Here is a 20,509-nt window from a genome sequence, read left to right as displayed (position 1 = left end):
CCCCTCCCTCCCTCTCCTCCCCCTCCCCCTCCCTCTCCTCCCCTCCCTCTCCTCCCCCTCCCTCCCTCTCCTCCCCCTCCCTCCCTCTCCTCCCCCTCCCTCCCTCTCCTCCCCCTCCCTCCCTCTCCCTCTCCCTCCCTCTCCTCCCCCTCCCTCCCTCCCTCTCCTCCCCCTCCCTCCATTCTCTCCCCTCCCCCTCCCTCCATTCTCTCCCCTCCCCCTCCCTCCATTCTCTCCCCTCCCTCCATTCTCTCCCCTCCCCCCTCCCTCCATTCTCTCCCCTCCCTCCATTCTCTCCCCTCCCCCCTCCCTCCATTCTCTCCACCCCCCTCCCTCCATTCCCTCCCCTCCCCCCTCCCCTACCCCTCCCCTCCCCTCCCCCTCCCCTCCCCCTCCCCTCCCCCTCCCTCCATTCTCTCCCCTGCCCCTCCCTCCATTCTCTCCCCTCCCCCCTCCCTCCATTCTCACCCCTCCCCCTCCCTCCATTCTCTCCCCTCCCCCCTCCCTCCATTCTCTCCCCTCCCTCCATTCTCTCCCCTCCCCCCTCCCTCCATTCTCTCCCCTCCCCACTCCCTCCATTCTCTCCCCTCTCCTCCCCTCGCCCCCTCCCTCTCCCCCTCCCTCTCCTCCCCCTCCCTCCCTCTCCTCCCCTCCCCCTCCCTCCATTCCCTTCCCCCCTCCCCTCTCCTCCACTCACCCCCTTCCTCCTGCCCCCTCCCTCCCCTCCCCTCGTCCCCTTCCTCCCCGGTCTAACTTCATTTCCAGGTGGATGTGTACGAAGTCATCAGCGACCAGGACCTGGGGACCATTTGGTTTGTGCAGCTGGAGGTGTCTCCGTTCCTGCTGGCAGGTTACTGGTTCCTGCCCAAGGATTCCTGGTTCTGCTGCTCCGTGACAGTGGAGACCACCGCGGGAAACTTCTTCCACTTCCCCTGCTACAGGTGGCTGGAAAACTGCACCGTACGCTTACGGGAAGGAGCAGGTGAGCTGTTAAAGTCCAGGATCATTGGAGGTCTCTCTCTCTTCTCTCTTCACCCCCGCCCCCCCGGCCTGGGGACATCCGAGAACGTTTCAAGCCAGTGAGCGGCCTTTGAAGTGTGGTCACTGTTGTAATGTAGGACACGTGGGAGACCATTGTGCGCACAGCAAGCTCCCACGTACAGCAATGCGATCATGGCCAGGTCAGCTGTATTGTTAGTGATGTTGGTTGAGGGATAAAGGTTGGCTAAGACACAGGGGCAGCTCTACCCCTGAAATAGTGCTGTGCGATGTGCGTCGTCCACCTGAAACATAGAAACATCATGGGCCGCCCCGACCTGTGTGAGAACACCATTGCAGGTCGGGGCTATAAATAGAGCTGGAGGTCGGGCCCTGGGATATCGTGGGCCGCCCCGACCTGTGTGAGAACACCATTGCAGGTCGGGGCTATAAATAGAGCTGGAGCGCCAGTCCCTGGAACATCGTGGGCGGAGGTGCGGCGAATGAGGGTATGGGGTGGGTGGGGTGGCTTGACCCATCCACCTCCACGGAGGTGTGTGGGGGACCTGACCCATCCACCTCCACGGAGGTGTGTGGGGGACCTGACCCATCCACCTCCATGGCACGAACCTGGTATTGCAGTACTTCCAGGAACGGTGCAGTGGCTCTAGGCCTTTTGGCTAAGAGCATTGGCGCAGAGTGATCCTTGATGTGTGCAAGGTGACCTCTGGCGTTTGTGATTTGACAAAGAATTGGAAAGATTGGCTCCGAATTTAAAAAAAAAAAGAATGAGGGTATGGGGCCCAGAAGAGCCGAGAGCCCAGGGGCAGCACGGGCTCAGCCCACACTGCGATATGTGTGCACACTGGATCCGTGCAGCAGAGCTGGTCTCCAATCATCCTGGTTAACCCTTGCCACTGGACCAAGACCTCGCTCTGTCAAGCCCGTGTGATGGCTGGTGTGCAACGGCCACCACACGTTAAAAAATCCACACACAGGCATCTTCCACCCTTCAATTGGAGTTCAGGACTGGAACATCAGGTCTTTCATCGAAACATCTGTGAACTCATGTGGAAGCAAGTCATCCTCGTTCACCTATAATGATGATGATGATGATGATGAGAAACATAGAAATTTGCAGCGCAGAAGGAGGCCATTTTGGCCCATCGTGTCCGCGCCGGCCGACAAAGAGCCACACGACCCTTGGTCAGCAGCCCTAAAGTTTACATATAAACCTAGGAACAATGACGGAAAGGCAAAGAGCACCCAGCCCAACCAGCCCGCCTCACATAACTGTGACATTCCTTCGACTGAAAACATTCTACACTCCACCCCAACCGGAGCCACGTGATCTCCTGGGAGAGGCAAAAACCTGATAAAAACCCAGGCCAATTTAGGGAGAAAAAATCTGGGAAAATTCCTCTCCGACCCATCCAAGCGATCGACACTATTCCAGGAGATCACCCTGCAGTATGTGACCGTACATTTAGAACACACCACGGGGTATTCTCCCAACACCAGCCAAGGTTACGGATTAAGCTCCTGTGCCTGTATCATATTCAGAATAAGGAATAGGCCTTACATGACAACATTAAGTGCGATCCATCACCTTGGGCAATGGAACAGGCGAGTCAGTTTGTTTGACTGGCTTAGGGCCATGTTTTGACTGTCTCATATAATTATAGGTCTTAAATAACCCGTGATTAGATTACTTCCAGGTATCTAACATTATATAGATAACTCATTTGTCCCCCTTCATTAGATTTCAGTGTGTAACTCACGATATATGAACAGACAAAACCTCTGGATTCGATTCCAACCTGAAACTCACTCCCGGGTATCGATTATTCTATATAAATAAACTTACATCATCATCATCATCATCATAGGCAGTCCCTCAGAGCCGAGGAAGACTTGCTTCCACTCTAAAAGTGAGTTCTCAGGTGACTGTATAGTCTAATACGGGAATTACAGTCTCGGTCACAGGTGGGACAGACAGTGGTTGAGGGAAAGGGTGGGTGGGACTGGTTTGCCGCACGCTCCTTCCGCTGCCTGCGCTTGATCTCCACATGCTCTTGGCGACGAGACTCGAGGTGCTCAGTGCCCTCCCGGATGCACTTCCTCCACTTAGGATGGTCTTTGGCCAGGGACTCCCAGGTGTCGGTGGGGATGTTGCACTTTATCAAGGAGGCTTTGAGGGTGTTCCCAAAACGTTTCCTCTTCCCACCTGGGGCTCGTTTGCCGTGAAGGAGTTCCGAGTAGAGCGCTTGCTTTGGGAGTCTCGTGTCGGGCATGCGAACAATGTGGCCTGCCCAGCGGAGCTGGTCAAGTGTGGTCAGTGCTTCAATGCTGGGGATGTTGGCCTGGTCGAGGACGCTAACATTGGTGCGTCTGTCCTCCCAGGGGATTTGCAGGATCTTGCGGAGACATCGTTGGCGGTATTTCTCCAGCGATTTGAGGTGTCTAAATCCTTATATAAACTTATCTTGTAACAGTGACTACACTTCATTGGCAGTAAAGCACTTTGGGACGTCCTGACGTTGTGAAAGGTGCTATAAAAATGCAAGTCTGTCTTTTTTTCCGTAGCCCTCAGTTAGATTCCAGCCTGTTACTCAGCCTTGGATAGCTCATTCTGTATTTAACATCTGAATGTCCTTTGCAGCTAAGAGAGCCTCTGATGACAAGTGGCTCAAATTACAGTCCCATCGCCAGCAAGAACTGGAGGAGAACCAGAGGCTTTACAGGTAACCGCTCCGATATCTCCGCTTTATTTACAGAGAGACACCGCCTGTCAACAGGACTGCTGGGTGATTTTTCTGGCCGAGGGGCCAAATGATAACGTTCTAGAATGTCATTACCCAAGGGGTCTGTTGTTTGAGCAGGCAACAGCCGCCTAGAAATGGGGGAATGGCCACATGCAATCACAGCCAGCCGTCCAACTGGTTCATTGCCAAGATCTCCAAACTGTGCAATACCACCCCTCCCACATTCTCCCCTTTCTACATCGAATACCGAATGTATTTCAATTTAATCTTAAATCCTCATAAATGCAAAGGAAGAAAGAACTTGCATTTATATAGTGCCTTTGACAACCTCAGGGTGCCTCAAAGTGCTTTACAGCCAATCGAGTACTTTTGAAGTGTAGTCACTGTTGTCTTCTTCTGAGGCAGTCCCCTGGGGTCGAGGATGACTTGCTTCCACACGAACACCAGTTCTCAGGGGACTGATGAGACCAATGTGGGACCTACAGTCTCTGTCACAGGCGGTGTCTGGGGCAGACGGTGGTTGGAGGGACGGGTGGGTGGGGGGCTTGGTTTGCCGTACGCTCCTTCTGCTGTTTGTGCTTGGCTTCCGCGTGCTCCCGGCGAAGAGGTGTCCGGCGCCCTCCCGGACGCCCCTCCTCCACTTTGAGCGGCCTTGGGCCGGGGATTCCCAAGAGTCGGTGGGGATGTTGCATTTTTTCAAGGAGGCTTTGAGGGTGTCCTTGAAGCGTTTTCTCTGCCCGCCTGGGGCTCGTTGCCGTGATGTAGCTCGGAGCAGCTTGCTTCGGGAGTCTTGTGTCGGGCATGTGGACGATGAGGCCCATCCAGCGGAGCTGATTGGGTGTGGACAATGCCTCGATGCTGGGGATGTTGGCCTGAGAGAGAACGCTGATGTTGGTGCGCCTATCCTACCAATGGATTTGCAGCATCTTGGGGAGGCATCGTTGGTGGTACTTCTCCAGTACTTTGAGGTGCCTGTTGTACATCAGCGTTCTCGTCCAGGCCAACAACCCCAGCATCGAAGCACTGACCACACTTGATCAGCCCCGCTGGGCAGGCCACATTGTCCACATGCCAGACTCGAGACTCCCAAAGCCAGCGCTCTACTTGGAGCTCCTTCACGGCAAATGAGTCAAAGGTGGGCAGTGGAAACATTACAAGGACACCCTCAAATGCTCCCTGAGAAAGTGCAACATCCCCACTGACACCTGGGAGTCCCTGGCCAAAGACCAGTCCACCCTAAGTGGAGGAAGTACATGCGGGAGGACGCTGAGCACCTCGAGCCCCGTCGCCGAGAGCATGCAGAAATCAAGCGCATGCAGCGGAAGGAGCGTACGGCAAACCAGTCCCACCCTCCCCTTTCCCTCAACGACTATCTGTCCAACTTGTGACAGAGCCTGTGGTTCTCATATTGGACTGTTCAGTCACCAAAGAACTCACTTCAGGAATGGAAGCAAGTCTTCCTCAATTCCAAGGGCCTGCCTATGATGATGATGATGATGATAGTAGTCACTGTTGTATTGTGGAAACCAAATCCTGATCCATTTTAAAGGTGTTATTTTTACACAGACTTGCCTCAGCCTCATGATTTCACAGTGTTTCCCTTTGTGTTCCAGGTGGAAGGTTTGGAAACCCAACATGCCAAGGTGCATTGATGCTGACTTGGTTGATGACCTGCCCCTCAGTTTGAGGTTCAGTTGCAAGAAGGATCGAGATCTCAAATACAACTTGGTCTCGGCGTAGGTATCACATTGATAGCCGCGAGGCGCCATAGAAACCGGGTAATAACGGGCCTACTGTGGAAAACTTGGTGCTGGAACCACAGTTCATTGCAATGTGGGCTGGCCCTCTCTGACCTTCTCTCTCGGCATCGGCAATAGGTATGTTACTGGTGTCTGAGCTCTCAGTCAGTCAGGGCCTGGTACTGGTACCCAAGTGCTCCCTCATGCTCATTGCATGCAATATTCCAGATCAGATCCAAAGGAGAAATTCCGATCAGAACAGATAAGAACATAAGAACAAGGAGCAGCTGTAGGACATACGGCCCCTTGAGCCTGCTCCGCCATTTAATAAGATCATGGCTGATCCGATCATGGACTCAGCTCCACTTCCCTGCCCGCTCCCCATAGCCCCTTATTCCCTTATCGTTTAAGAAACTGTCTATATCTGTCTTAAATTTATTTAATGTCCCAGCTTCCACAGGCAGCAAATTCCACAGATTTACAACCCTCTAAGAGAAGAAATTTCTCCTCATCTCAGTTCTAAATGGGCCCTTATTCTAAGATCATGCCCCCTAGTTCTAGTCTCCCCCATCAGTGGAAACATCCTCTCTGCATCCACCTTGTCAAGCCCCCTCATAATCTTATATGTTTCTATAAGACCGCCTCTCATTCTTCTGAATTCCAATGAGTAGAGGCCCAACCTACTCAACCTTTCCTCATAAGTCAATCCACTCATCCCCGGGATCAACCTAGTGAACCTTCTCTGAACTGCCTCAAAAGCAAGTATATCCTTTCGTAAATATGGAAACCAAAACTGTACGCAGTATTCCAGGTGTGGTCTCACCAATACCCTGTATACCTGTAGCAAGACTTCCCTGCTTTTATACTCAAACCCCTTTGCAATAAAGGCCAAGATTCCATTTGCCTTCCTGATCACTTGTTGTACCTGCATACTATCCTTTTGTGTTTCATGAACAAGGACCCCCAGGTCCCGCTGTATTGCGGCACTTTGCAATCTTTCTCCATTTAGATAACTTGCTGTTTGAGTTTTTCTGCCAATGTGCATGACCTCACACTTTCCAACATTATACTCCATCTGCCAAATTTTTGCCCACTCACTTAGCCTATCCATGTCCTTTTGCAGATTTTTTATGTCCTCCTCACACATTGCTTTTCCTCTCATCTTTGTATCGTCAGCAAACTTGGCTATGTTACACTCAGTCCCTTCTTCCAAGTCGTTAATATAGATTGTAAATAGTTGGGGTCCCAGCACTGATCCCTGCAGCACCCCACTCGTTACTGATTGCCAACCAGAGAATGAACCATTTATCCTGACTCTCTGTTTTCTGTTTGTTAGCCAGTCTTCTATCCATGACAATATATTATCCCCAACCCCGTGAACTTTTATCGTGTGCAGTAACCTTTTGTGTGGCACCTTGTCAAATGCCTTCTGGAAGTCCAAATGCACCACATCCACTGGTTCCCCTTTATCCACCCTGTTCGTTACATCCTCAAAGAATTCCAGCAAATTTGTCAAACATGACTTCCCTTTCATAAATCCATGCTGACTCTGCCTGACTGAATTTTGCTTTTCCAAATGTCCAGCTACTGCTTCTTTAATAATGGACTCTGTAGGGGGTGGTGTGTGGGGTCAGGTTCACCTCTGACCTTCTGAGCAGTTCGAATCACTCCCACTCCCTGGGTTCTAGACTCTGGATTTATTTGGGGGATGTTGTAAAGTGCAAGAGACAACTGGTTTGGTGCAAAAGAACTTTGGTTTTATTAAAGGCAAGAAAATACCATGTCAAACTTATAATCACTTAATTAATGAACAGGACATCACACATTCAAAGGGGTTACAGTGAATAATACACCTCCCACCTCCCAATACCTAACACTGACTAGGTTAAACTCCAGGGCAAATGGGGACTATGCTCACCGATCCTTTACTGGTAGTTGGTGGTGGTTCACAATTCGGGGTTCGCTGGATTCTGTAGGTTCTGCTTGCCGTAGCCTGAACGTCAGAGAAAACCTCTTACTGCGTAGTCTTCAGTTGGATGGTGTCCGCTGATGCGGTCGGGCATGTTTTGGTCTTATGGGGTAAGTACCCGTACCCGTTTTCTTTCATTAGAAATAGGTTCCATGTCTCTTTAGGTAATGTTTTCACCTGTTGGTCGTCAGGCCTCGGTTGTAGAGCGCAAACTTTCGATTCTTCGGTTTCTTCCTTGTGGGGTTTTGTTTCGAAGTTGGTCGATCGCGGTGCTTTTGGTGGTACCACATTGGCTGTGGTCGGTTGCTGCCGCAATGGTGATGTTCTTCCTCTCTTTTCCGATTGCAGGACGTCGAGGTTGGAGAAGCTAGTTAAAACTGCTGCGGTGGTCTCTCTCCCTTCTTGATGCTCTATGATGCTCTGCTGCTGTGTACATACCTTCTGCTAAGCGTCCCTAGCAGTGTCTTCTGATGCAGTAGCATACACGTTGTTAAAGCCCAGTTATACCTTTGGAGCTGTTCTAATCTTCGCGCTAATCAGTCCGGATTCTTTGTTTAATTTTGGCGGGCTTGATATTTCGTTGTCATATTTTGGCGGGCTCATTAAATGTTAACCTGTCTCGGATGTGTCGATCTTCTAAATCTGTTTCTTGATGGGAATATTAGCTTTGATATTTGCAGTCTCTGTCTGTGCTTGAGGTTTTCATGCAGGCTGGATGGGCCATTGTTATTATGTATGTGCTGGAATGGGTTTTCTGCTCATGGTGATGGCTGGCTATCTCTGGATTGATTGTTGCTTTGTTAATGTCTCCTGGGGAGAAGGGTTTTCGAGTTTACACAATTCTCCAGACAATTTGCTTTAGTTTCAATACCCCAGACAGCTTCAATACTCAAACTGGTTTCATTGAAGGGTAGTTCCTTTAGTCCTTAGCCCTGCCCACACAGATTCAATCTGCTTTGTAAAATCCCAAATTCGATTAAAGTTCGTAGTTTCTTCCATGTGCACTTTAGGATCTCAAACTTTTTGGTGGATAGTTCCAAATTAAATTTCCTTTCCAATGAGTCCAAACACTGAGGGGTTTTCGCATGAATTTTGCAACTTTACAGACTCCAACATTTTCCCAACCACAGATGTTAGGCTAACTGGTATATAGTTTCCTGCTTTTTGTCTGCCTCTTTTTTGAATCGAGGGGTTACTGGTCCCCGAGTGTCCCCCCCATATTCATTGCATGCAATATTCCAGATCAGATGCAAGGGAGAAATTCCTATCAGAACAGATAGTTTCTTTGATAAACGTACAGCACAGAAGGAGGCCGTTCGGCCCCTTGTGTCTGTGCTGACTCTTTGACAGAGCAGTGGTGCTCAGTCCCACACCCTCCCGTTTCTTGTCCGTAACCCTGTAAGTTCCTCACCCTCAAACACCTGTCCCACAGCCTTTTACAATCCGCTGCCGACACCATTTCAGGTCGAGCGTCCCAGATCGCGACAACTCTCTGAGTGTGAACATGTCTCCTCAGCTCCCCTCTCAATCTTTCGCCAATGGTTTGAATCTGTGACCTCTGACTATTGACCCGTTCACCAGAGGGAGTGGTTTTTCTCTCTCTGCTCGATGAAAACCTCTCCTCATAACACGGAGCACAATCCCTGCTTCTCCAGTCATTCCACATAACTAACTCTGATTGAAACAGATAGGATAATGAGGGGGCTCGACAAGGTGGATGCAGAGAGGATATTTCCACTCATATGGGAGACTAGAACTAGGGAACATAGTCTCAGAATAAGGGGCCGCCCATTTAGAACTGAGATGAGGAGGAATTTCTTCTCTGAGGGTTGTAAATCTGTGGAATTCTCTGCCCCAGAGAGCTGTGGAGGCTGGGACATTGAATATATTTAAGGTGGATATGGACAGATGTTTGAGGGATAAAGGAGTGAAGGGTTATGGGGAGCGGGCGGGGAAGTGGAGCTCAGTCCATGATCAGATCAGCCATGATCTTATTGACTGGCGGAGCAGGCTCGAGGGGCCAAATGGCCTACTCCTGCTCCTATTTCTTATGTTCTTATGTTCTAACATCCCTCATCCCTGGTAACATCCTGGTAAACCTCCTCTGTAACCTTTTGAAAGCCGTGACATCTTTCCTGAAGTGTACATATGTGGCAACAGAGCCAAGTGCCAACTAGAAGTCAGCATTAATAGTCAGAGGAGGCACTCAGCCTCCAGACCATGACAGAGGCCTCAGCCTAAGTACCACCACCGTTATACAGCTTTGTGTGTTTATTTCTTTAGGTTTGGAGACCTGCAGCTGAAGAAGTTTATGCACATGTTCGGAAAGTCCTGGAGCGCCCCAGAGGACTTTGATAAGATCTTTCGGAAAGTCGAAAGTCCCATTGCAGGTAATGGTGGGTCGCCTACAATTAGGAAAGGGGTCATTGGGTTCGTAATCTGAGACGGCACCATTAAAAAATCAACAACACAATATTAATCACACCAGAGAGACCAAGTAGAAAGAAAGAACTTGTATTTATATAGCGCCTTTCACGCCTCAGGATGTCCCAAAGTGCATCACAGACATTGAAGCATGTTTTGATGTGCAGTCACTGTTGCAATGTCGGAAACGCGGCAGCCGATCTACGCACAGCAAGCTCCCACAAAGAACAACAGAAGGCCATGGGTTCAAGTCCCATTCCAGAGACTTGATCACAAAAATCCACACTGACACTCCCAGTGCAGTACTGAGGGAGTGCCGCACTGTCGGAGGGGCAGTACTGAGGGAGCGCCGCACTGTCGGAGGGGCAGTACTGAGGGAGCGCCGCACTGTCGGAGGGGCAAAACTGAGGGAGCGCCGCACTGTCGGAGGGGCAGTACTGAGGGAGTGCCACACTGTCGGAGGGGCAGTACTGAGGGAGTGCCGCACTGTCGGAGGGGCAGTACTGAGGGAGCGCCGCACTGTCGGAGGGGCAGTACTGAGGGAGCGCCGTACTGTCGGAGGTGCCATCTTTCAGATGAGACTTTAACCGAGATCCTGTCTGCTCCCTCAGATGGACATAAATGATCCCATGACCACTATTTCAGAAAAGAGCAGGGGAGTTATAATGGGCCAATATTTATCCCTCAATTCACATCACCAAAACCTGGATGCCACAATAGCCCCCATTAATCTTACCAAGCGCTGCAGTTTGAATCTTTGAAAAACAAATGTAACTACTTTGTACTTGCCACAAGACTCTTGATACAAAAGAACCTTGAAATTACTCAGTGAAACTGTTGCAGTGGGAGAAACTAATGAAAAATCCCCCACTGAAATGGCACTAACCTGACCGGTCCGGTGTGAGTGATTACTGATGAACCCTTTAAATAACACCCCTGCAGCCGGCTTCCTGATGCTGCACGCCAGCTCTCCCTATCAGTGTTTACTCCAGGTGATGCGGTAAGTAGCTTAAAACAGTTTGGGAAATCAGGCTTTCACTGAGCGCTGCCCACTCACTGACATCACGATCTCCCTGGCGTTGAGGTCCCCAGCGATAGCTGTTAGCGGCAGTGCTACTGGAGGCGGTCGGGGGGGGGGGGGCAATTTGGTGTGTGGTGCTGGATTCACCTCGCCCCGTCGGTACTGGTCTCAATGCCGCATTAACGCCATCTACTGGCACTAATGGGCGGCGCTGAGGAGACGAATTTCTGCTCCCCCACCCCCGGTGTATAATGGAGCTTAGTTATCACTAGTAATTCGGAGGGCTCAAAAGATAGAAGTTGAAGTCAAAAGCCATTCCCTGATCTGGGTTGGGTTGACTGACCCCTCATCCTAGGTATCAATAAAGTCTGCTCCGTACACTAAACCACAAAGTGTCTCATGCTTACTCGAAAGGTATTGTTGTGAATGAGAGGAGGAAGGAGATTGACTGCCAACACTGAGTTGTTGAGTTACCTGCCAGTGAGCAGGAATATTATGTTACACCGGCTTGGTTTTAAGTTATTGTTGATGGGATCCAGGTCTTTCTGCAATTCTGATTTTTTTCCCCCCTATTTTGATTGTTCCACAGCTTTTGCCAAGGAACACTGGAAGGAGGACTGGTTTTTCGGATACCAGTTCATGAACGGTTTCAACCCAGTCCTGATTGAGAGATGCAGGAGAATCCCGGCCAATTTCCCTGTGACAAACGCCATGGTTAGCAAATCTCTCGAGGAATTCACACTGGAACAAGAAATTCAGGTACGTGTATGATTTAACATAGAAACACAGAAAATAGGTGCAGGAGCAGGCCATTCGGCCCTTCGAGCCTGCACCACCATTCAATAAGATCACGGCTGATCATTCCCTCAGTACCCCTTTCCTGCTTTCTCTCCACACCCCTTGATCCCTTTAGCCGTAAGGGCCACATCTAATTCCCTTTTGAATATATCCAACGAACTGGCCTCAACAACTCTCTGCGGTAGAGAATTCCACAGGGCGGAGGTTAAACTGGGGCATGGCCAATTAAGGGACCTTGCTGAGGAGTAAGCAGCAATTGGTTTCTCTTTCTGCAGTTCCTGGGAAAAATTGTGGGGGGGGGGATGAAATTACCCCTTTCCTGAAGGCCTCTTAACCCCAAAGAGCAGCGGGCTGTGCTGCGGAGTGCAATGGCCGCCGTCTTTTCGTGTAATGGCTGCCAATATCAAAATTCCGCTTCTGTGTTACCCCAGTGGTCCCCTCCCACCGCTCCACTACTGCCAATCCGTGCTAAGTGCGTCATCGCAGTGTGCACCGCCGATCTACCCCCCCGGACCCCCACCCTCCCCACGGCTAAATTCCAGCGTGAAAATCTTCGGCTCGCCCGGCGGTGCCAAAACAAATGTTTTCCCGGTGGTCCAGTGAGGCTGCGGCCCTCTGCAGCGGCGTTACAGCTTCCCTTAAAGGGGCAGGCACGCAGCCACCGCCACCGTGTTTTGTTTTGGGCGGCCCACCTCTGTGTCGGCCCGACAATTGTGTCCCCCTCCCCCCACCCCCCGGGTTCGGTCAGGCTGCCAGCCCCTTTACGTGAAGGGGAGAGCCGTGGTGATGTGGCACCGTGATAACGTCCTGACTGCATCAAGCACTGTCGGGGTTCATAAGGACATACGGAATAGGAGACGGGAGTGGGTCATCTGACCCCTCGAGTCCCCTCCGCCAAACAACAAGATCAGGGCTGATCTTCGACCTCAAGTCCACTTTCCCGCCCGATCGCCATATTCCTCGATTCCCTTAGTGCCCACAACTATTACTAGACCATCCCACATGACAGACACTAGTCAGCTCGACATGGCAGCTGTACCGAGCCTTGGGTCAACCTCGCCTGGAGTAACTGCGTCCAGTCTCGGACACTGCACCTCCGGGAGGACGAATTGGCCTTGGTGGTTGCAGCACAGAGTTACCTGAGTGATAGCGAGTAGGAAACATAGAAACATAGAAAATAGGAACTGCAGTAGGCCATTCGGCCCTTCGAGTCTGTTCCGTCATTCAATATGATCATAGAAACATAGAAATTTACAGCACAGAAGGAGGCCATTTCGGCCCATCGTGTCCACGCCGGCCGACAAAGAGCCAAACGGCTCTCAGTCAGCAGCCCTAAAGGTTATATATAAACCTGTGAACAATGACGGAAAGGTAAAGAGCACCCAGCCCAACCAGTCCGCCTCACACAACTGCAACAACCCCTTATACTGAAAACATTCTACACTCCACCCCAACTGGAGACATGTGATCTCCTGGGAGAGGCAAAAAAACAGGTAAAAACACAGGCCAATTTAGGGAGAAAAAATCTGGGAAAATTCCTCTCCGACCCATCCAGGCGATCTACACTAGTCCAGGAGATCACCCTGGTCGTATTGTATTCACTGCAGTACTTACCATTATATCTGCGTCGGCCAACAAAAGGTTATCCAGTCTAATCCCAATTACCAGCTCTCGGTCCGTAACCCTGCAGGTTACTGCACTTTAAATGCCCATCCAATCATCTCTTAAAAGTGGTGAGGGTTTCTGCATCCACCACTCTTCCAGGCAGCGAGTTCCAGATCCCCACAACCCTCTGTGTAAAGAAGCCCCCCCTCAAATCCCCTCTAAACCTTCCACCAACCACATTAAAACTATGCCCCTCGTAATAGACCCCTCCACCAATGGAAATAGACCCTTACTATCCACTATGTCCAGGGCCCTCAATATCTTGTGCACCTCAATGAGGTCTCCTCTCAACCTCCTCTGTACCAATGATGGCTGATCTTCTATCTCAGCACTATATTCCCGCTTTTTCCTCATACCCCTTGATGTCTTTTGTGTCTCGAAATCTATCTATCTATCTCCTTAAATACATTCAGTGACTTGATCTCCACAGCCTTCTGTGGCAGAGAATTCCACAGGTTCACCACTCTCTGAGTGAAAACATTTCTCCTCATCTCGGTTCTAATTTCCCACCCCGTATCCTGAGACTGTGACCCCTTGTTCTCGACTTCCCAGCCCCGGGGAAATATCCTCCCCGCATCCAGTCTGTCCAACCCCGTCAGGATTGTATACCTTTTAATGAGATCCCCTCTTATTCTTCTAAACTCGAGTGAATACAGGCCCAATCGACTCAATCTCTCCTCATACGACAGATCTGCCATCCCAGGAAATAGTCTGGTGAACCTTTGCGAGAAGAGGGAAGTAACTGGGGCTGATCATTCCGATTTAGTGGTGCTCTTTCACTGGATGCTGCCCATTGTTGTCTGATGCCTGTTTGTGATCGGACAAATGGGAAGGCAATGGATTCCAGCTGGATCAATAGCCCCTGCAGTCAAGTAAAGTATAAATGGATGCCCAGAGACACATTGTGCAGGAAATCAGCAGTGCACCACGGGTGAAGAAGAGGGGGGCGCCAATGGACACACCCTATTATTAATCAAACAACTTGTATTTCAGAATCAGAGAATCATAGGCGGTCCCACGTAGCGAGGACGATTTGCTTCCACGCCGGAAAGGGATGAGTTCACAGGTGTTTCAATGAAGGCCCTAATATTCCAGGTCCTGAACTACATGTCGAAGGGTGGAAGATGCCTGTGCGTGGATTTTTTTAACGTGGGGTGGCCGTTGCACCCCAGCCATCACACGGGCTTGACAGAGCGAGGTCTTGGTCCAGTGGCAAGGGTTAACCAAGACGACTGGAGAACAGCTCTGCTGCACGGACCTAGTGCGCACACATATCGCAGTGTGGGCTGGCCCGTGCTGCCCCTGGGCCCTCGTCTCTTCTTGGCCCCAAACTCACGCCTCCCCATGGCCCCGATCACGTCCCTCGACAAACTTGCTGCTTGTATTTTATAACACCTAGAGTACTGCGTACAGTTTTGGTCTCCGTATTTAAGGTGGGATGTATTTGCATTGGAGGTTGTTCAGAAGGCGCCAGGTTAATTCCGGGGATGAGGGGGTTGACTTATGAGGAAAGGTTGAGTAGGTTGGGCCTATACACATTGGAATTCAGAAGAATGAGAGGTGATCTTATCGAAACAGATAAGATAATGAGGGGGCTCGACAAGGTGGATGCAGAGAGGATATTTCCACTCAAAGGGGAGTCTAGAACTAGGGGACATAGTCTCAGAATAAGGGGCCGCCCATTTAAAACTGAGATGAGGAGGAATTCCTTCTCTCAGAGGGTTGTAAATCTGTGGAATTCTCTGCCCCAGAGAGCTGTGGAGGCTGGGTCATTGAATAAATTTAAGGCGGAGATAGACAGATTTTTGAGCGATAAGGGAGTGAAGGGTTATGGGGAGCGGGCAGGGAAGTGGACCTGAGTCCATGATTGGATCAGCCATGATCGAATTAAATGGCGGAGCAGGCTCGAGGGGCCATATGGCTGACTCCTGCTCATATTTCTTATGTTCTTATGTTAACATAAAATATTCCAAAGTGTCTCACAGGAGCGTTATCAAAACAGAATTTGACACCGAAACACATGAGATATTAAGCAAGACTTGCTTCCACTCTAAGGTTCAAGTTTCGGCCTGAGTTGCTCCTATTTTTTTGGAGCAACTAGTTTAGAATGGAGCATCTTAGAAATTGCAATTCTTGGCATTTAGTTTGCTCCAGTTCTAGTCAGTTAGAACAGTTTCATTTTAGAACAGATTTTTTCAAAAGGGGGCGTGTCCAGCCACTTACGCCTGTTTTGCAAGTTTAGGCAGCGAAAACTTACTCCAAACTAATTTAGAATGGAGTAAGTGTAGATTTTTGTACGCTCAGAAAAACTTTGCCTACACTTATAAATCAGGCGTAGGGAACGAGAGATGGGGGTGAAGGGGAATTTACAAACATTAAACACTTCAGTTTTACAAATAAAGAGCCATCATCAATAATAAATGATCAATAAATCAATAATTCAACCAATAAATCAATCATAAAAATGTAAAAAAAAACAATAAATAAAGAATTATTTCTACTGACCGACTGCAGCACCGGGAGCCCTCCAACAGCAAGCTGGGACAGGCCCCGCCCCATCCCCCAGTGTCTCTCTCTCTGTCAGTGTCTCTGTGTTTCTGACAGCGAGGGGTGGGGGGGAGGGAGGGAAGAGCGGGGAGGGAGGAGAGGAGGGAGGGGGTTGGGGGGGAGGAGAGGGGGAGACTGAATGGGAGGGAGGGAGGGGAGAGGAACGGGAGGGGGACCTGAATAGGAGGGAGAGAGGGGGGAGGAACGGGAGCGGGACCTGTATGGGAGGGAGGGAGGGGGGAGGAACGGGGGCGGGACCTGATTGGAGGGGGGAGGAACGGGAGCGGGACCTGAATGGGAGGAAGGGAGGGTGGAGGAACGGGAGCGGGACCTGAATGGGAGGGAGAGAGGGGGGAGGAACGGGAGGGGGACCTGAATGGGAGGGAGGGAGGGGGGAGGAGCGGGAGCGGGATCTGAATGGGAGGGAGAGAGGGGTGAGGAACGGGAGGGGGACCTGAATGGGAGGGAGGGAGGGGGGAGGAACGGGAGCAGGTCCTGAATGGGAGGGAGAGAGGGGGGGTGGAACGGGAGCGGGACCTGAATGGGAGGGAGAGAGGGGGGGTGGAACGGGAGCGGGACCTGAATGGGAGGGAGGGAGGGAGAGGGGAGGAACGGGAGCGGGACCTGAATGGGAGGGAGGGAGAGGGGAGGAACGGGAGCGGGACCTGAATGGGTGGGAGGGAGGGAGGGGGGAGCTGAAGCTGAACAGGAGGGAGGGAGGACCGAGTCCGATCTTCACAATGGCAGCCCATTCGGCCAGGGCTAGGGGTGGTGTGCTTGGGGCCCGTCCCACACAACCTCGGGGGCCTGGAGTTACTGTACATGCGCGCACACTCCAGCGCGCATGTGCACAGGTCCCGGCACTGTTTTCGGCGCCGGGACCTGGCTCCGCCCTCCACATGTTCTGCTGCGCTGTGCCAAGGGCCTGGATTGACCAGACGGAGGGGAGAATACCGAGGTAAATAATAGGCGCTATTTCTGTTCTAAAAAGTCGACGCACCACACGGAGGTGCGTCGTTCTAACCCTGGGGCCAAACTTGGGCCCTAAAAGGAAGTTCTCAGGCGGCTGAACAGTCCAACACAGGAACCACAGTCTGTCACAGGTGGGACAGACAGTGGTTGGAGGAAAGGGAGGGTGGGACTGGTTTGCCGCACGCTCCTTCCGCTGCCTGCGCTTGCTTTCTGCACGCTCTCGGCGACGAGACTCGAGGTGCTCAGCGCCCTCCTGGAGGCACTTCCTCCACTTAGGGCGGACTGGTCTTTGGCCAGGGACTCCCAGGTGTCGGTGGGGATGTTGCACTTTATCAGGGAGGCTTTGAGGATGTCCCCGAAACGTTTCCTCGGCCCACACGAGGCTCGTTTGCCGTGTCGGAGTTCCGAGTAGAGCACTTGCTTTGGGAGTCTTGTTTCGGGCAGGCGGACGACGAGTGAAAAATTTCAGGTCTTTCCCTCTCTTAATGTTTGTTACAGAATGGAAATATCTTCATTGTGAACTACAAGATGTTGGATGGGATTCCGGCCAACGTTATTAATAATGTCCAGCAGTATATAGCAGCGCCCATCTGCCTGCTGTACCACGACAAGCAGAACCACATGATGCCCATTGCCATCGAGGTACGCACTGTCAACCACGTCATCCCATCCCTATCTGTGATCTCCTCCAGCCCTCACACCCCTCCCTATCTCTGTACCCTCCTCCAGCCCCTACACCCCTCCCTATCTGTGATCTCCTCCAGCCCCTACACCCCTCCCTATCTCTGGAACCCCCTCCTCCCCCTACACCCCTCCTCCCCCTACACCCCTCCCTATCTCTGTAACCCCCTCCTCCCCCTTCACCCCTCCCTATCTCTGTAACCCCCTCCTCCCCCTTCACCCCTCCCTATCTCTGTAACCTACTCCAGCCCCGACACCCCTCCCTATCTCTGTAACCCCCTCCTCCCCCTTCACCCCTCCCTATCTCTGTAACCTACTCCAGCCCCGACACCCCTCCCTATCTCTGTAACCCCCTCCTCCCCCTACACCCCTCCCTATCTCTGTAACCTCCTCCTGCCCCTACACCCCTCCCTATCTCTGTAACCTACTCCAGCCCCTACACCCCTCCCTATCTCTGGAACCCCCTCCTCCCCCTACACCCCTCCCTATCTCTGTAACCCCCTCCAGCCCCTACACCCCTCCCTATCTCGGGAACCCCCTCCTCCCCCTACACCCCTCCCTATCTCTGTAACCCCCTCCAGCCCCTACACCCCTCCCTATCTCTGTGACACCCTCCAGCCCCTACACCCCTCCCTATCTCTGTTACCTCCTCCAGCTCCTACACACCTCCCTATCTCTGTAACCTCCTCCAGCCCCTACACCCCTCCCTATCTCTGTGATCTCCTCCAGCCCCTACACCCCTCCCTATCTCTGTAAACTCCTCCCGCTACACCCCTCCCTATCTCTGTAAACTCCTCCAGCCCCTGCACCCCTCCCTATCTCTGTAACCCCCTCCAGCCCCTACACCCCTCCCTATCTCTGTAACATCTAGCCCCGACAACCCTCCCTATCTCTGTGACCCCCTCCAGCTCCCGCACCCCTCCCTATCTCTGTGACCTCCTCCAGCCCCTACACCCCTTCATATCTCTGTAACCCCCTCCAGCCCCTACACCCCTCCCTATCTCTGTAACCCCTACAGCCCCTACACCCCTCCCTATCTCTGTAACCTCCAGCCCCTACTCACCTCCCTATCTCTGTAACCTCCTCCCCCTACACCCCTCCCGATCTCTGTGACTCCCTCCAACCCCTACACCCCTTCCTATCTCTGTAACCTCCTCCAGACCCTACACCCCTCCCGATCTCTGCAACCTCCTCCAGCCCCTACAACTCTCCCTATCTCTGTGACCTCCTCCAGCCCCTACACCCCTCCCTATCTCTGTGACCTCCTCCAGCCCCTACACCCCTTCATATCTCTGTAACCCCCTCCAGCCCCTACACCCCTCCCTATCTCTGTAACCTCCTCCCGCTACACCCCTCCCTATCTCTGTAACCCCCTCCAGCCCCTACACCCCTCCCTATCTCTGTAACCTCCAGCCCCGACAACCCTCCCTATCTCTGTGACCCCCTCCAGACCCGCACCCCTCCCTAACTCTGTGACCCCCTCCAGCCCCTACAGCCCTACCTATCTCTGTGACCCCCTCCAGTCCCTACACCCTTCCCTTTCTCTGGAACATCCAGCCACTACATCCCTCCCTATCTCTGTGATCGCCTCCAGCCCCCACACCCCTCCCTATCTCTGTAACCCCCTCCTCCCCCTACACCCCTCCCTGTCTCTGTGATCGCCTCCAACACCTACACCCCTCCCTATCTCTGCAACCCTCTCCAGCTCCTACACCCCTTCCTATCTCTGTGATCTCCTCCAACCCCTACACCCCTCCCTATCTCTGTGACCTCCTCCAGCCACTACACACCTCCCTATCTCTGTTACCCCCTCCAGCCCCTCCACCTCTCCGTATCACTGAAATCCCCTCCAGGCCCTACACCCCTCCCTATCTCTGTAACCTCCTCCAGTCCCTACACCCCTCCCTATCTCTGTGATCTCCTCAAACCCCTACACCCATCCCGATCTCTGGAACACTCTCCAGCCCCTACACACCTCCCTATCTCTGTGATCTCCTCCAACCCCTACACCGCTCCCTATCTCTGTGACCTCCTCCAGCCCCTACACCCCTTTCTATCTCTGTACCCCCACCAGCCCCGACACCCCTCCCTATCTCTGTGACACCCTCCAGCCCCTACACCCCTCCCTATCTCTGTAAACTCCTCCAGCCCCTACACACCTCCCTATCTCTGTGACCCCCTCCAGCCCCTACACCCCTCCCTATCTCTGCAACCTCCTCCAGCCCCGACACCCATCCCTATCTCAGTAACCCCCTCCAGCCCCTACACCCCTCCATTTCTCTGTACCCCCTCCAGCCCCTACACCCCACCCTATCTCTGTAACCCCCTCCAGGCCCTACACCCCTCCCTATCTCTGTAACCCCCTCCCTGTACACCCCTCCCTATCTCTGTAACCTCCTCCAGCCCCTACACCCCTCCCTATCTCTGTGACACCCTCCTCCCCTACATCCCTCCCTATCTCTGTAACCTTCTCCATACCCTACATGCCTCCCTATCTCTGTAACCTCCTCCAGCCTTACACCCCTCCCTATCTCTGTAACCTCCTCCAGCCTAACACCCCTCTCTATCTCTGTAACATCCTGCAGCCTCTACACCCCTCCCTATCTCTGTAACCTCCTCCAGCATTACACCCCTCACTATCTCTGTAACCTCCTCCAGCCCCTACACCCCTCCCTATCTCTGTGACCCCCTCCTCCCCCTACACCCCTCCCTATCTCTGTAACCCCCCTCCTCCCCCTATACCCCTCCCTATCTCTGTAACCTACTCCAGCCCCTACACCCCTCCCTATCTCTGTAACCTCCAGCCCCGACAACCCTCCCTATCTCTGTGACCCCCTCCAGACCCGCACCCCTCCCTAACTCTGTGACCCCCTCCAGCCCCTACAGCCCTACCTATCTCTGTGACCCCCTCCAGTCCCTACACCCTTCCCTTTCTCTGGAACATCCAGCC

The 20,509-nt window shown here is 52.4% G+C and overlaps 1 protein-coding gene across 1 annotated transcript in view; it reads left to right on the top strand.

Moving 5' to 3' along the window:
* LOC139232980 (polyunsaturated fatty acid 5-lipoxygenase-like) overlaps positions 1 to 20,509 on the top strand; it is an 80,580-nt gene that overhangs the window by 3,119 nt on the left and 56,952 nt on the right. The window contains exons 2-7 of the mRNA XM_070863478.1: positions 766 to 982; positions 3,641 to 3,722; positions 5,357 to 5,479; positions 9,735 to 9,841; positions 11,486 to 11,655; positions 17,377 to 17,520. Of these exons, the coding sequence (XP_070719579.1) occupies positions 766 to 982; positions 3,641 to 3,722; positions 5,357 to 5,479; positions 9,735 to 9,841; positions 11,486 to 11,655; positions 17,377 to 17,520 (843 nt within the window). The remainder of the gene's footprint in view (positions 1 to 765; positions 983 to 3,640; positions 3,723 to 5,356; positions 5,480 to 9,734; positions 9,842 to 11,485; positions 11,656 to 17,376; positions 17,521 to 20,509) is intronic.

The sequence above is a fragment of the Pristiophorus japonicus genome, chromosome 20 (assembly GCF_044704955.1).
Source record: "Pristiophorus japonicus isolate sPriJap1 chromosome 20, sPriJap1.hap1, whole genome shotgun sequence".
NCBI classification, from domain to species: domain Eukaryota; kingdom Metazoa; phylum Chordata; class Chondrichthyes; family Pristiophoridae; genus Pristiophorus; species Pristiophorus japonicus.
This window is presented reverse-complemented; position numbering and strand designations above follow the sequence as displayed.